Source organism: Melanostigma gelatinosum (genome assembly GCF_949748355.1).
Source record: "Melanostigma gelatinosum genome assembly, chromosome: 3".
NCBI classification, from domain to species: domain Eukaryota; kingdom Metazoa; phylum Chordata; class Actinopteri; order Perciformes; family Zoarcidae; genus Melanostigma; species Melanostigma gelatinosum.
This window is the reverse complement of record NC_136636.1, coordinates 4,914,444-4,930,054: the sequence shown is the minus strand read 5'-3', so window position 1 is coordinate 4,930,054 and position 15,611 is coordinate 4,914,444. Positions and strand designations below refer to the sequence as shown.

At 42.5% G+C, this 15,611-nt stretch overlaps 1 protein-coding gene across 1 annotated transcript in view; it reads right to left on the bottom strand.

Moving 5' to 3' along the window:
- Nucleotides 1-1,815: 1,815 nt before the first annotated feature.
- fer1l4 (fer-1 like family member 4) overlaps nt 1,816-15,611 on the bottom strand; it is a gene marked incomplete at its 5' end in the record, with an annotated part of 28,637 nt that continues 14,841 nt past the window's right edge. The window contains 24 exons of the mRNA XM_079266236.1: nt 1,816-2,075; nt 2,901-3,001; nt 3,302-3,591; nt 4,097-4,220; nt 5,014-5,131; nt 5,585-5,683; nt 6,632-6,717; nt 7,180-7,361; nt 7,670-7,824; nt 8,477-8,647; nt 8,733-8,860; nt 9,184-9,303; nt 9,378-9,506; nt 10,044-10,147; nt 10,724-10,763; nt 11,246-11,371; nt 11,477-11,583; nt 12,025-12,199; nt 12,356-12,517; nt 12,868-12,978; nt 13,582-13,755; nt 13,908-14,042; nt 14,512-14,636; nt 15,356-15,554. Coding sequence (XP_079122362.1) covers nt 1,895-2,075; nt 2,901-3,001; nt 3,302-3,591; nt 4,097-4,220; nt 5,014-5,131; nt 5,585-5,683; nt 6,632-6,717; nt 7,180-7,361; nt 7,670-7,824; nt 8,477-8,647; nt 8,733-8,860; nt 9,184-9,303; nt 9,378-9,506; nt 10,044-10,147; nt 10,724-10,763; nt 11,246-11,371; nt 11,477-11,583; nt 12,025-12,199; nt 12,356-12,517; nt 12,868-12,978; nt 13,582-13,755; nt 13,908-14,042; nt 14,512-14,636; nt 15,356-15,554 — 3,342 coding nt within the window. The 3' untranslated portion in view covers nt 1,816-1,894. The remainder of the gene's footprint in view (nt 2,076-2,900; nt 3,002-3,301; nt 3,592-4,096; nt 4,221-5,013; nt 5,132-5,584; nt 5,684-6,631; nt 6,718-7,179; nt 7,362-7,669; nt 7,825-8,476; nt 8,648-8,732; nt 8,861-9,183; nt 9,304-9,377; nt 9,507-10,043; nt 10,148-10,723; nt 10,764-11,245; nt 11,372-11,476; nt 11,584-12,024; nt 12,200-12,355; nt 12,518-12,867; nt 12,979-13,581; nt 13,756-13,907; nt 14,043-14,511; nt 14,637-15,355; nt 15,555-15,611) is intronic.

Below are 15,611 nucleotides of genomic sequence, written 5' to 3'. Positions count from 1 at the left end.
TCCATTTTCTCCGGCAGCGTTCACGTTGTTAGAAATGGAGTGATGAAGACCGAACCAGTGGGAGGCTGTAGGGCCGGACTGGAATTGGGCCTAAAAGTCGAGACCAATGCAAGCAGCTCTGTGAAGCCTACTTAGCAACAGCATCGCTACGAGCTAAACGCTGAAGTTAGCGTGCTCACAACGACAACGCTGATGTAAAACAGGTATAATGTTCGCCTTCTTACTTTAGCACGTTAACATCTGCTCATGAGCATTAAACAATGCAGAGCTGAGGTTACTGGGAATGTTGTTATTTTTGCAGGTTTTGGGACATAAATCAAAGTATCGTACAAATAAGAATAAAGTTGAATCACTTTAGTTACTTGATGAAACGCTCACTTAGCCAAATAGAAATAATTTCGCGGGAAAGCGAATGTCTGAAACAAATTTCACAGCAACTCATCCAACAGTCGTTGAGACATTTCACACAAACCCACACATGTGAACCTCGTGGTGGCGCTCGAGGAAAAGGTTCGGAGGATCACCACGGTCAGTGTGGCTCATCCTCTGGGGACCGTGCATGTCAGTACAAAATGTCTCGGCAGTCAATCCAGTCGTTGTTGAGATGTCTTAGATTTTATAGTTTAGACCAGTGTGGTGTAAATAACCACCAGTGTTGCACAAACTGAGCCTCGTTCTGGTCGTCTGACATCACTTCCCTTCTGGTCTCCGAGGCGACGAGCCAAAGTGTGTCTCAGCATGATCCGACATCATCAGAGTCTCACAGGAAACAATCAGAGCGAGACTCTGTAAACACGTTGTTTCCTGTTGAGCAGCCTGAAGACGAGGATGAAGGCCGACTTTTATTTCACTCCCCTCATCTTCATAAATCAAACTGTTGACTCATTATTTCTATTTCATTTTCTCAACAGGAGAAAACTGTTTTCTGAAGAAAGAGTCACTTCCTGTGGTCGTTTGTATATTTCTTGGCTCAGGATGCTGATTGGTGACCTGGAGTCCACAGACTCGCATCTCATTATCTACTTTGCCATGAGATTACCTGATCGCATTCCTGCTCTCCAGAGGATGATCCCTCTAGATTTGAATGACCACATGACTTTTCCTCGCGCCATCCTCAGGACAAACATTACATCTTTAGAACAGCGAAATCATCAGGATGTTTGTTCATTGTCTGTAATGATCACTATATATATATAACAAAGTGGTAGAAATGAGTAATATCAGCTTCAGATCTGACTCAACCAAAAAAAGGAATGTACTTATTTATTTTATTTACCTTCAAAATATAAAATTGGCAACTACAACTATATTTAATCAACAAAATTTGACTTTTATACAACAGAGTTATGTTTATGTTGCGGAAAGGTGCTGATTTATCCACTCAGATATATCATTTACATGATAATAAATATGTGATTTAAATCTCCAGTCATAGGTGTCCAAGAATATCTTCTTGTGACGGATTAAAACAAAAAGTCCCTGATTTTTGCTCCCTGACCAGGATGTGTTTATATAAACGAGGATGCTGGGTAATGTAGTGCAGATCATCATTCATTGCAACAACTAACCTGATTCTCATGTATTACTGCTTGACAGATCATGTATGCTACTGCCCACTGACATGGTTTCTAAGCTAATTGTCTCCAATATTTGCTCTCCAAATACACATGTTTCGATCAATTAAAGGCAATTAAAACCATTTTTAGTAAGCTCAGTTTTTAGACCTCAGTATTTCTAAAACCCTGCATACGACGTGTGTCAACATATAAAATCAAGTGTTTTACTGATCAGCCTTCGTAGTAAATATGACTTCAGTCAGCTGTTAAGTGGATCAGTTCAGGATCAGAAGCCTGGGACAGTCTGAGACATCCAGGAGGAGGCGATGAAGATATCTTCACCCTTTGACGATGAGGGAGGAGATCTGCTGTGGCAGCGTGTAGACCATGAGGCCGAGGAAGAGCGTGAGCATGGCGAGGATGAACAGAGCGATGATGAACTTCTTGAACTTCTTCCAGATGAGGAAGATGAAGGTCTTCATCGGGTTGATGAACCAGGTGAAGCTGGTGGAGGGACGACTAGAGGGAGGACAGGAGACGGTTTACAGCTGTTAGCACCTGGACTGAGTCGACCGTCGGCTAAAGGTCGGATCACACCGGCATTTTAAAGAAGCAGACATTTCGATGATGAATCAGTTCATTTCAATGGAATCACTGTCAGTCAGTGGATTCACTCTCGGAGCTGAAGTCCTACATCTGTGATCGATTTTTTAACTCTGGTGAACTTCGACACACGATTTTGGTCAAGCGGTCTTGACCCCGCTGACCTTTGAGGGAAAAGAGAGTCGGAGAATCCAAAATGGAGGAAGCAGAAACTTCAAAGATGTGTGTCACCAAACTGTTTCATGTAACCTCCTTTATGAGTATAAACTGATCAGAGATGTGATTTATAGAGTCGTTGGTAAACACGCAGTGGTGGAAAAGTACATTTACTCAAGTATTGTACTTAAGGTCAAGTTTTTCCTTTTTCTGCTACTTTATACTTCTACTCCACTTCATTTCAGCAACATAATATAATATAGTTTTCCCTCTTTTATATTTATTTGAATACTTCTATAAAAGGGGGATTTTTTTAATGCATTACTTTTATTTGTAGCAGCGTATTTCTGGTATTTATTGCTGCATTTACCAGAGACAGTTCAGAAAGGAGACAGTTTCCTGTTTCTGTGTCACGTGGGTTTAACCACGGCCGTTAGCCTGTACTTAAGTATAAAATCTGAGCACTTCTTCCTCCACTGCAAACACGTCTTTTGTGTCTGCTCGCAAAAAAATGCAAGATCCCATCCTTTAACAGTGTGTGTGTGTGTGTGTGTGTGTGTGTGTGTGTGTGTGTGTGTGTCGTACTTTGGTTTGTCCAGAGGCTCTGGCTCCTTGCGTGCCCGACCCACAGGGTTGCCCTCCGCCTGCTCTAATGCCACCAGCTGCAGCTCCACCTCCACCTTCCCCTTCACACACACACACACACACACACGAACACAAACAGGGCTTTAAATTAGAGTTAACATTGAACGTCAGTGCTGTGATAGAAGCCTTTCGACAATGACAACAAATAGAACAACCCTCACCTGAACTCTAATGTCTCACATGTTGAGTTCAGTCAAATGTACATTTCTAAAGCATTAAGTAAGTCAAGACTCATTTCATTCCCATTCCGCGGGGACTTTAAAAGCTAATTTATAGTTGCTGTGTCTTGGCTTTGTTGTGCAGCATTAGCGTAATTATTATATGTTGTATATTTTTTGTACCATTAGCAGGAAAGTGATGCCGCTGCTGTCAGTGTACTCGATGTCCTCCTTTTTCATGCCGCTCCTCTTGTCTTTTGTCTTCTTCTTTCCCTTCTTCTTGGCCTCCTCCTTCTCCTCCCTCTCGAAGTCCTCTGCCGTCTTCATGCGGGTCAGCGGCCACCAGCCCTTCGTCTTCTTGGCGCGAAAGATGGATAACCGAGGGCTGGCCCGTTCCTTCGCCATCTGAATCGTGCAATTACTGGCCGACTTCGCCGCTCGCACCATGTCGTTGAGACGTAGATCTAGGGAGCCTGAGGAGGAAGAGGACGTTAGTATCATCAACATTTGCTCTGTAATGGATACACTGGTGAAGCTGTTGTGTTCCATAATGCACCATGAATCTTGCATAAAAATGCGACATGAAACATAACTCAGGTCCATGTTAAGGCCACTCTGAAATGTTCCATTTAAAATGTTTTGATTTTATTTGTCCATGTTTGGACCATGTTTAGAGATCTAGGATTTCTGGAGTGAAGTGCCCTTAGAGCTGCTTTTTACGGTGGACCCGAGAGCTCAACGCCCTACAAATGAAAGGAGCAATGTGTAGGATTCAGTAGCATTTAGCACACATGCAAATAGACACAGAAGCAAATTAAGAAAACATCTTCGCCAATTTGACAACACATGTGCAGCATTTAGAAAATTGGAGATTGCGCTGAATTTATCAAGACATAAACATGGAGGAAGTGTTTACTTATCATAAGTCTGTTCCAGTGAAGGTAAATATGTGAAATATTTGAGAATTTGTACTCTAACCCAGGAAGTCGTTGGCAGCGATGCGGTCGTAGTCCCAGACCTGCAGCGTCAGAACAGCCGGCTGTCGAAACTCTGACTCCTCCAGAGAGAAAAAGGACTCCTTCTTCTTAAACACCAACTCTTTCTACGGGACGAGAGGAGCAGAGTCACGCTCACTAACAACCAGACTGACTGTTAGCATCCTCCTAGTGTTCATTACAGCCAAATTATGAACACTTATCGATTCTAAAAGTGTCGAGTTTTGTCCTGAGGAAAGATCCTGCAGTCATTCAAATCTAAAAGTTCATCCTCTGGAGAGCAGAGGTGTGCTCAGGTACACTTCGACACGTGACACGTCCCAGTCGGGGATCAAACCGTTGACCTTCCGGTTCCCAGACGACCTCTTATCCCAGTGCCCCACGGTCACCCCCAAAACGTGGTTGCTGTAAACATGAGTTTATGGTCTCAATCTCTAGTTTCAAGTCTTCTTCAATACTATATGATGTTCATTTCGTAGATTATGGTCGATTTAGAGTCAAATAGATCATAAAGCAGAGTATGATTTAGGGGCGGGGCTTACTGTGATCGACAAGTCACTCACAGCGTTGTCCGGTCTGTGCGTGCTCCGTGTTTTTGTCTTACACCTTTAACCCTTTCACAGTTTGTTCTCAGTAGTAAAAGTTAATTGTAACATTTTGGTCGCCTAACAATGTTTAATTCAGCGTTTGGTTGTAATTGGCTCCACCCTCTCGTTTCACTTCTGGTTGCAAAATTCCAAGATGGCGGCTTCAAAATGGCAGACAACAAACCAATGGGTTACGTCGCGGTGAAAACAGCCACTTCTTATCTATTTGACAATGTTCCTGATGTGGGACTAATAAAGGTGCATCTTATCTTATACAGTCTTTCGGTGTCACCAGGTGTATATGTGTGTGTACCTCAGTAGGAAGGTAGTCGAAGCGGAACACAAATCTCCAGTTGAAGTTTCCTTCTCCGGTCAGAGAGTTGAAGTGGACGTCAGTCTCCTGTTTTTCTCCTTCCAGTCCCTTCATCCATCTGCAGAGATCAGAACAGAATCAAACACAGGATGGAGCTGCTAACGTGAGCCTGAAGTTACATCATCCGGGACCAACTCCAACACGGTGGGAAACTACTGCACAGTCGCCATTGACAGGGTATTTTACAACGCAACCTGTAACCTCACAAGAGTAGTGTGAACTGCTCCATGGCCGTTCAAGTAACACTTGGTTATTACAGTCGACAGTAAGTTCACACCGGAGCAACTACAGAGTGACGCTATCTTCTCAGATTCTTTTATTTTCATCTTTCTTAGAGTCTTGAAGAGATAAAACTATCCAGTATTTCAGGATTCGAGAGCAGTCACAGATAAATAAACACAATTTGGTGTAAAAGGTTTAGTTTCTTCTTCTCTTCTGTTTTGTTCCCCGTTAATAATTTTACAACCCTCGTGATTAATCTTGTGTGTGTTTGTGTGCTCGTGAATCGAACCCTTTCATGTAGATGTCAGTGCTCGGGATTCCGGTGAACGGGTTGACATCGTCCAGAAACACGTCCTCGGTGTTCCAGATGATCACTCGCAGCTCGTACCTGTCGTCATGGAAACAACAACAACGTTTACATCTGTTTTATGTCTACGGATTATTTATTGTAACTCCTTCTCTTCTCTATTCTACTGTACTCAAAAGATTAGTTTCCACTCTACTGTACTATAGATTCTATTATTCTCTACTGTACTATAGATTCTATTATTCTCTACTGTACTATATAGATTATATTATTCTCTACTGTACTATAGATTCTATTATTCTCTACTGTACTATATAGATTATATTATTCTCTACTGTACTATAGATTCTATTATTCTCTACTGTACTATATAGATTATATTATTCTCTACTGTACCATATAGATTCTATTGTTCTCTACTGTACTATAGATTCTATTATTCTCTACTGTACTATAGATTCTATTATTCTCTACTGTACTATAGATTCTATTATTCTCTACTGTACTATAGATTATATTATTCTCTACTGTACTATATAGATTATATTATTCTCTACTGTACTATAGATTCTATTGTTCTCTACTGTACTATAGATTATATTATTCTCTACTGTACCATATAGATTCTATTATTCTCTACTGTACCATATAGATTCTATTATTCTCTACTGTACCATATAGATTCTATTATTCTCTACTGTACCATATAGATTCTATTATTCTCTACTGTACTATAGATTCTATTATTCTCTACTGTACTATAGATTCTATTATTCTCTACTGTACTATATATATTCTATTATTCTCTACTGTACTCGATAGATTCTATTATTCTCTACTGTACCATATAGATTCTATTATTCTCTACTGTACTATATAGATTCTAGTATTCTCTACTGTACTATATAGATTCTATTATTCTCTACTGTACTCGATAGATTCTATTATTCTCTACTGTACCATATAGATTCTATTATTCTCTACTGTACTCGATAGATTCTATTGGACTACTGTTGGTGTGTGACCTACTGTTCAGGTAGGCGGGGCTTGATGTCAACAGGAGGCGGAGCCGGGATATCAGTTGGAAACATGTCAACCCACATATGAAGGTAACCCTGGAACACACACACATTGCTGATGACGTGTAGTAAACCAGTAGAAGTACAACAACAGCAACATAACAATTTATTTTTCTTTCTTTTCCATGCAGATTACCATCTATTTTACATTTCTTTATCGATCACACGAATATGAAACAATGCAAAGGACAGTTTCATTATTAACTGAATTTTTATTGACTGTTCAAAACACAGTGCAGCTGTTTCAAACGCTTTTTATGTAACAGTAACCTACTGTACAACCCTGTGTCAAATACACTATGATACAGTCAAGTACTTAAACTCACTGAGCTGTCGGTCCGCATAGTGGTGCTGCAGTGTGTGGCGACCACAAAAAACAATAAAAGTGAGCAAACTACCAACCGTCGATGTACGCAACCAACGGGCTGTAAAGCAGCATTTGCATGTAAATGATTCTGTCCCGAGCTTTTTGATTCACTAAAAGCGGTTCCACCGTACCTGTGGCAGTCCAGGTTTGTTCTGGTTCAACAGGGACCGGATCTCCACGTGCTCTGGGACCAGAGGAAGGGCTCCGGTGATGAACTCGTTCATCTCCCCCCAGCGCCACAGCACGCTCAGGGCTGAGTGCTCCTCCTTCTCTACCTCCTCCTCGGGAGACCGCTGGTTCTTCTTTAACAGACCTGACAACAACAACACTCTGGTATAATACAATACTGTTACTGCTGATGATGCAACTGGCGGTTGCAGAGTATGACGGAAGCCAGTAGTAGAAGTAGCCACAATAAAGCCCAAGTAGTGGTAGCAATACTAGTAGTGGTCATGATCTATGAACTATGATGGACTTCCACTTATTTTCATATTAGGACACCTCATAATACAGGTATAATCTCCTACCTATGATGAGTCTAGTTCTGTCTGTCTGTCTGTCTGTCTGTCTGTCTGTCTGTCTGTCTGTCTGTCTGTCTGTCTGTCTGTCTGTGTTAGCTACCTTCAGGTACTGCGTCTGGTGGGATCTTGAAGATTTTGTTGAGTACTTTGACCTCAGACGGTCTGTACTCTGGAGACGGGATGCCGTTGGTCTTGCAGAGCTCAGCCAAAATGGCCGACGGATTCTTCACATCGCGCCATATATTGTAACCCTCACTGTAGAGACAGTCAAGTAGAGGGACACACAAATAGACATTTAAAGACACAGGTATTCTAAATCTACTGACAAAGTATTGAACACATACAGCAGTTCCTGTATTAATATTTCATAATTATACCATTGATGTGTCACAGTGGTACTAATCTTTTGGTTTTTAATCTACTGGTACTATCTTGTCGCGGTCCTAGTTCTAACATGTCACATTTTTTATACTAATGTCTCATGATTCCAGCAGCAATATGTCATAGTTATTAATATGTCATAGTTTGGGTACTTACATGTCATAGTTGGACCTAAAATGTCCTCGTATTGGCTGTATGGTTTCATAGTTCTTGTTCTAACATGTCATACTGTTTGAGCTCTAGTTCTCACATGTTTTAGTTCTGGTACTAGAGTCACAGTTTTGGTAGTAACATGTTATGTTATGTTGCAGATGTAGTGTGTTGTAGTTTCAGTACCAATATGTCCGACTATTTGTACTGTCTTGGTTCTATTTTCACATCCCGTAAAACACACACCGTGTCTCATTTTTTAATCATGTCATCGTTCTGGTGCTCATGTGCGACACTGTTGGTAGTAACGTGTTCTAGTGACTTGTTCCAACACGTTGTAGTTGCGAGACTTTCGTGTTGCAGTTGTGATACTAACGTGTCGTAGTAGAGAGCCAGACCGCAGGCGGCTCTGTGCCGGCTGTAGAATCGGTTCTCCAGGTCGACCCGCGTCTCGCCGATGACGTCATCGGCCCCAATAAGATCGTGGTCCATCACCGTGACAACCAACTCTGTCTCCAGCGGGAAGGACACCGTGAATTCAAACACCCTGAAAGACAATGTGAGACACGCAGACAGTTGGACAGACAGACAGAGAGTGCTGAACAGGTGCAGGCAGCTAGACGGGTACTGACTCTCCGAACGTGGGGTTGAGCTGTTTGGGGACGTATCGATCGACGGTGTCCATACTCTGCTGTCCGGCTCGGATCACCAGATACGGGTCGGCTTTACCGTTCGGGTCTGTGGGAGCCAGAGTGGTGGCCTGCAGGACACAAACAGAGACAGTAGAAGACACAGTAGAATACAAACACTGTAACAACTTTGTTTAAGCCCAGTTAACCCATAATGCAGCTGTCGGCAGAGACATTGTGAAAGGCAGAATATTAATTTGGTTGTTTCTGTCATGAAAAAGGTTAATTTTTTGCAACCAAGTCTCAAATGTCAGAAGTCTGATCAACGTTGAAGGCCTTGGATGTAACAACCGTTCAAATGTAATCAGTGTAAAGGAGATTTTATAAAATGTTTGGACGGGTTCAAGTGAGTGAGACAAAGACAGTCTGTGGATGGAAACAGAGAGACAAGTACCTTGACGACGTAGACTCTGACCAAGACTTTGAACGGTGAGTTTTTGGGGATTCCCATGGTGATCTGACAAGTGGTGTCTTCTTCATCTTCTGGATCAATCGGATAAATCAGGAAGGAGCCCTAGAGATGGAGAGTATGGAGTAATGAACACTTCACATCAGAGCTACAAGCAGACAGCTTCCCATCCACAGTACCTTGTATTTTCCCATCAGCCTCTCCTCCTCATCCTCATCCTCGATGTTTGCTCTGCCTTTATAAAGCGGGAAGGTCTGCAGCCTGTCCTGAAACTGACTGAACTCGGACTCCAGGTCGCCTCCATACAGCTGAACATACGAACAGACACAGAGGCAGAAACTTAAAATAATGTAACGTTAGTTCAAATCTGTTCTTTCAACAAACCTTGAAGCGCTCTTTCTTCCAAAAAAGGGTTCTTTGGATAAAACGGGTTCTTATATTCCAAAAAAAAAGGGTTCTTCAGAAGCAAACGGTTCTTGGTAGAACCTCCTTCAGGAAGAATCTCTTTGGAAACTCTTATTTCTAAAACCCCGAGCACACAGAGACACATCGCAACAGGCGCGGCCACTTCAAAAACTCCCCGATGGCAAAGCGAGTCTGTGGAGCGGGGGTGCGTACGGTTGATCAAATGTAAATAATGCGGAAAGATATATTCAATACAGACATCGAGCTCTTGCTGTTGCTCTGCTGTTGGAGGAGTGAGAACATTACATAGTTCATCGAACTTAAAGATCGTTAATATCAATGTCCGTTCTTTCCACATCAAAACGGCATCAAAACAGGAAGTCAGCTGTAAAGTGGTAAAGCTGACAGACTGTAAGCTGTCAATCACAGTGACCTTTCACCTTTAGTGTGGCAATGTTCTTGCGTTTGGGAGGCTTAACCTCCACCGCCACCATTTCCTCCTCCTCATCATCTTCAATATTCGCCATGGTCAGATTAGCCCCATCTGAACAAATAAATAAAACACAACTGTCAACATTGTTTTTCATATATTTCTATGTTCATTTTGTAGTATGTCTGTTTTATGGTTCATATATATTTGTTTTGGTTCTCTCCTCATGTTTTACCAGCTAAAATCTGGTGGAGAGCATTCCCAGAAAAGTGACGGCTCTTAAAGCGGCAGAAGATGCCTTTGGTTTTGGAGTTGCATGTTCAATTATCACATACCAGACACACTACATACATGGCGACATAGTGTACTTATGTAATTTGAACACTGATTCTAATTATCTGCCCTCAGACTGACATGAGAAGAATGTAAATGATCACCTGAGAGCTTAGCTTAGACTTTTATAAAAACTGTACGTGGTTCCGTACAGCCATCGTGTTGTGATTTATCACAGCAGCATCTAGTGGACATTAGAGGAACTGCAGCTGAACACACTTCAACTCTGAGACTTATATCAGCTGTGTGTGTTGTTGCTCGAAAATAATTCAAATAATAAATAATTTCATATTTTTACTAAATAGAGAAATATGGCAAAATGGGACTGAAATATGAAAGTAGGAGTTGTAACTGTACCGGTCTCAGCTTGTTCCTCCTTCTCCTCGTCCTCAGCAGCCTGCAGACAGCCAACACATCAGACACGGTGATTAAAGAACTGATTTGATCTCTTTTTAGAAAACTGCAAAGAAGTTCAGTTTCAACATTTTGTTTGTTCTTCAACTTCTCATTATTCTGTCTTGTTTCACATACTAATTGTTGGAAAAGTCCTGAAACAAGTAATACGCAATTTTCTTGTAATCATGAAACGATGAGATAAAGATCTCATAACTACGAGAAAACATCTCCATATTCTTCTTCTTTGTTCTTTTGTGAATGCGGATACTGACCTGAGATCAAATTGATTAATCTCATCAAATTCGCTGATTTCTTTAATCTAATTTCTCTTCAGACTTTTTGCACATTGGAAGCAGGTAGTTCTTTATTCTACATGCATTTTACCTCATTCATAAAGTTACCTCTCGAATTTATCCTCTATGTATTCCTGCATTAATGTTTTTAACACATTTATTCAGACAGACAGGTAAATAAGTGTCTCACCTGTCTCTCTATCTCCTCCACTGAAGCGTAGTATTTCGACCACCAATCCAACTCCTCCTTCTCTGGTGTCTCCTCCTCCAGCTCCCCCAGATCCTCGATCTTCTCAATCAGCTTCTTCAGAGGAGCCTGAAGGGGTTTGAGTGGAAACATCAACTCATTATTTCATCCTTTATGGTTGAATCTGGTTGAATCTCTTTTTTTCACCGAGAAGATTAATATACGCACATTAACCAGCTTGATGGGGTTGAAGGGAATCTTTGACTGTTTAATTGACAGGCCGCTCAGTCCGATACTCTTCATTGACATCAGAGGGTTAAGCTTCTTCGTATTCTGCCTCACTGGAGAGACACAGAGAAATCTGTCCATTAAAACTTTGGGAGGGAAGTCAACTACGAATCCCAGAGGGCATGGTTGTGAGAAACATCACAGAGCTTCTCAGTTATGTGACTGACGGCGTTATGAAGTGACAGATTGATCTTTGTAGGACACATTGGAGGTTTTTAAAACAATTCACATGTGGATTTGGCTCAGTGGTAGAGCAGGGTCGTCCTTCAATCAGACAATTAAAATAACCCCAATTAGCCCCCGCAGGCTGTTTCTGCAGTTTGTGAAAGTGTCTGAATGATTATACGGTTCTGTTGCCTCTGCCATCAGTGTATGAATGGGTGTGAATGGGTGAATGATGATATGTGGTGTTAAAGTCCTTTAAAAGGCTCTGTACAAGTACAGTGCATTTACCATTTTACCACTATTATCATGAATACCATCATAGCTCTTACCTTTTGCTTTTGGTTCATCATCTTCCTCTTCTTGCTCCTCCCCGAGCTTGCGTGGGGCGTAGTCTATGAGGCTCTGGACCACGTGGGTCCCGACCAGAGCGAGCCGACCGAATGCCCGATGCTCCATCACAAACAGCGTCAGAGGAGGGTGGAGGTAGGCCTGCTCCGGCAGCTCCTGATTGGACCGAACACAGGAAGATGAAACAGGAAAGAGAAGGTCTCTACTCCATATGCATGCAATGGATATTCACCAGGTGTTTCCTTCAATTGAGTTAAAGGTATTTCTTTAAGCCACATCTGTGGACTTCAGCAGCCATAACTAGAAACTGACCACGTTGATATAGCGGGCCAGCTCTTTGAAGTTGGAGTGAGTCTTGTAGCTCTCGATCTCTTCAGACTCCAGCTGTTCTCCTGCACACTCCACCCTCACCAGGGGGCGCTCCACCTCAAACAGCTGCACCCGCTTCAGCTCCCGCAGACCCCAGAACAGCACCTGAACAAACACACAGGTAGGACCCAGTTACTTCACACACCCAACAGCCTGATGTCCCGAGCATGCATGTCACACAGAGTGAGGGTGTGTGTGTGAGTGAGTGTGTGTGTGTGTGTGTGTATGTGTTACCCATGTTGTGGGGACATTAATCAGTTTACAAAGTCGCATTGTGGGGACTCGCCAGCCTTTTGGGAACAAAATGCAAGCTGTGTCCCCAATTTGGAATATCTGATTTGTTTGTCAGTGGTTAGGGTAAAGTCTCCAGGAAATGAATGCAAGTCTATGTAATGTCCTCAAAAGTGCCCTAAATAAATGTCATATTTATAGATATATATGTGTGTGTTTGTGACCTCGATCCTGAAGGTCTTCAGAACAGGTCGGATTCCTTCTGGGATGATGTAACATTTCTGCTCCTCCAGGTAGGTCAGCTCCTTAGGTTCCACACTGCTGGGGAGACAAGGCTGCAAGGAAAGGAAAGGATTTTGTAGTTAACTATCGAGAATGAATTCATAAACACTGTTTTCTTTGTGTGTTATTACAACTCTTTTTGGTTTTGTCCATCATTTCTATCAGTAAACGTAACAGCTTACTCACCAAGTTAAAAGCAGCCATTTGAGAAAACGGCGACATCACTAAAAATAAATCGGACAAGTCAAGAAATACGAGCAGTGAAGTGATCAGTGTGTTGGAAACAAACCAACAGTTTATTCAGATTATTTAAACTGGAGCTTGAATGAGTTTTCAAGTCGGGTGGCATCTTGTTTTGGATGACGTAATGCAGTGTTTTCCATGACAATTTTGCGAGACTGTGTTGGATGTACCTCGGATCCTCTAAATTTTGTACGTATTAAAGTCAAAGATATTGGGAGAATTTCAATTGCCTCTACACAGCTCTCAACATGGTGAAGGCGAGCCGGTAGCTCACAGCTAACGATGCTAACAGCGCTAACAGTACAAACTACAGAGCAAGGACAAACGCCATAATAACAACGTTATCACTGATAGAAATGATGGACAATGAAGAGGTGCAAACAGAGAGACTTTGATTGATCGACAGGTGTCACCTCTCCAAACCCAGAGTAGTCGAGCTCGATGAGCTCGAAGGTGGCCAACAGCTCACCAGCCGGGGTCTTGCCCCTACTGATGTCATAGTAACGGAGGTGGGGCTTCTTGTAGTGCTGCTCCACAAACTTCAACTCCGGCTCGGCAAACGCCCGACCCAGAAGCTTCGGACTGCCCTGCACACGCACACACACACACACAAACACACACACACACACACACACACACACACACACACACACACACACACACACACACACACAAGCTGTGATGACATCACTGAAACAGCAGTAGAATGTGTGAGGGAGAAGAAGAAGCTCAGCGTCACCATTGCGTCGTAGTCGTAGATGTTGATGATGATGAGAGGCGGGTCTCGTTGGAGCTCCTCTCTCGTCCCCTCCAGCAGAACTCTGTCGAACAACAAACACTCACTCCAGGCTGGAGAGAGAGTCTCATTCATCACCTGAACACACACACAGAATATGTATGAAAACAGTTGTTTCATATGTCTGTGGGCTTTGAGACTAAATGTAAAACCTGCGTAAAACTGGAGGTGTGGCGTTTGAAAGACACGGTTCCAGGCAATTGCATTATGGGAAATGTACGATCCAGGGGTATTCGTACCCATACTAGGAATTAAAAGTTATGATATCTCTATTTCTGCGCAACAAATCTTGACCATTTATAATATAAATGGCAGAATCACTAGAGATATATAAAAAAAACTGATAAAAAACATCGTTCAAGGTACATTTTATTGTAAAATAGACAAATACTAGACATCGAAGACTCCTGACTGTTCGACAGCAATCGCAGTTTTATTTTGAAAAACTGATTAGTACTATTGATTTCTTAGAGCAGGCCGAGGCATGTGAATCGTAGGAATGTTTAAACCAATAGGACCTTTTAACCAGCGGGACGGTTGTACCTACCCTGGTGGTCTGGCACTGTGTCGAGAAGAGGACCTTGGCGAAAGGATCTGATAAGCCGTTGTCATCGGCAGCAATCAGGCCACGCGCCTGGTACATGTGACATCTTAGCTGGAAGTACCTGCTGTCTGCAGAGAGAGAGCGCGAGAGAGAGAGAGAGAGAGAGAGAGAGAGAGAGAGAGAGAGAGAGAGAGAGAGAGAGAGAGAGAGAGAAAGAGAAAGAGAGTAAAGGGCCGTCCACATCAAAAATCTAGGCTGAATTATCCACATATTTCAAGGGCGGGATAGTGGTGCTGTGCATCTGTCAGAACCATCATGGTGGGCGGATACTGTTGATTTCAACACTTTATGAGCACTTTTTGAGTGCTACAGTTCATGAACTAATTAACTTCTTTTTTTTCAATTTTACAAACGAAAAAAGGAAAGTCCTTTATGGATGTTGTTTCTGTTGTTTCTGACCAAGAAACCAAAACTAAAGAAATGACGATTATTATGGCCTCCTTGTGATTATAATACAAATAGCTAGCATGTACACGTAGTTCATATAAATGTGTAAAAGTAGGCCGTACATGTCTTGTAACCGTAGATTTTTAACTTCTCTAGGGGACAGAAGGGGACAGCTGGATTGTGATGCTTTGCGCCAGCGTTTACAGAACGTTAATCGCTTATCAGCGTGGATACTCGCATCTTTATCGTGAGAGAGGTCTTCCTCCAGCTGACCAGGACAGACTGCTATTGAGTCCAGGTAAAGCTTCATGATCGACAAGTCAAATTAAAACTAATCACTGGGCTTTTATTTTGAAGGAGAAACATTTCTCCACTCATTCTGACAGAATGAGTGACTCACCCTGGCAGGACAGAGTGACAGGAAGCTTCCTCTTCCCCGCGGTGACCAGCTTCCTCTGCCCCTCCTCCTCCTCTTCCTCATAGACCGGCAGAAACTCTTCCGGCAAGCACTTGGTGACCTCATTACTGTACTTGGCCAAACCGAGCCACAGGTAGACCTCAAGCTTCGCAAAGATCTCACCTGCGGAACCTCCTGGCGACTGGACAGACAGACAGACAGAGAGACGTACGGACGGACAGACAGACAGACAGACAGA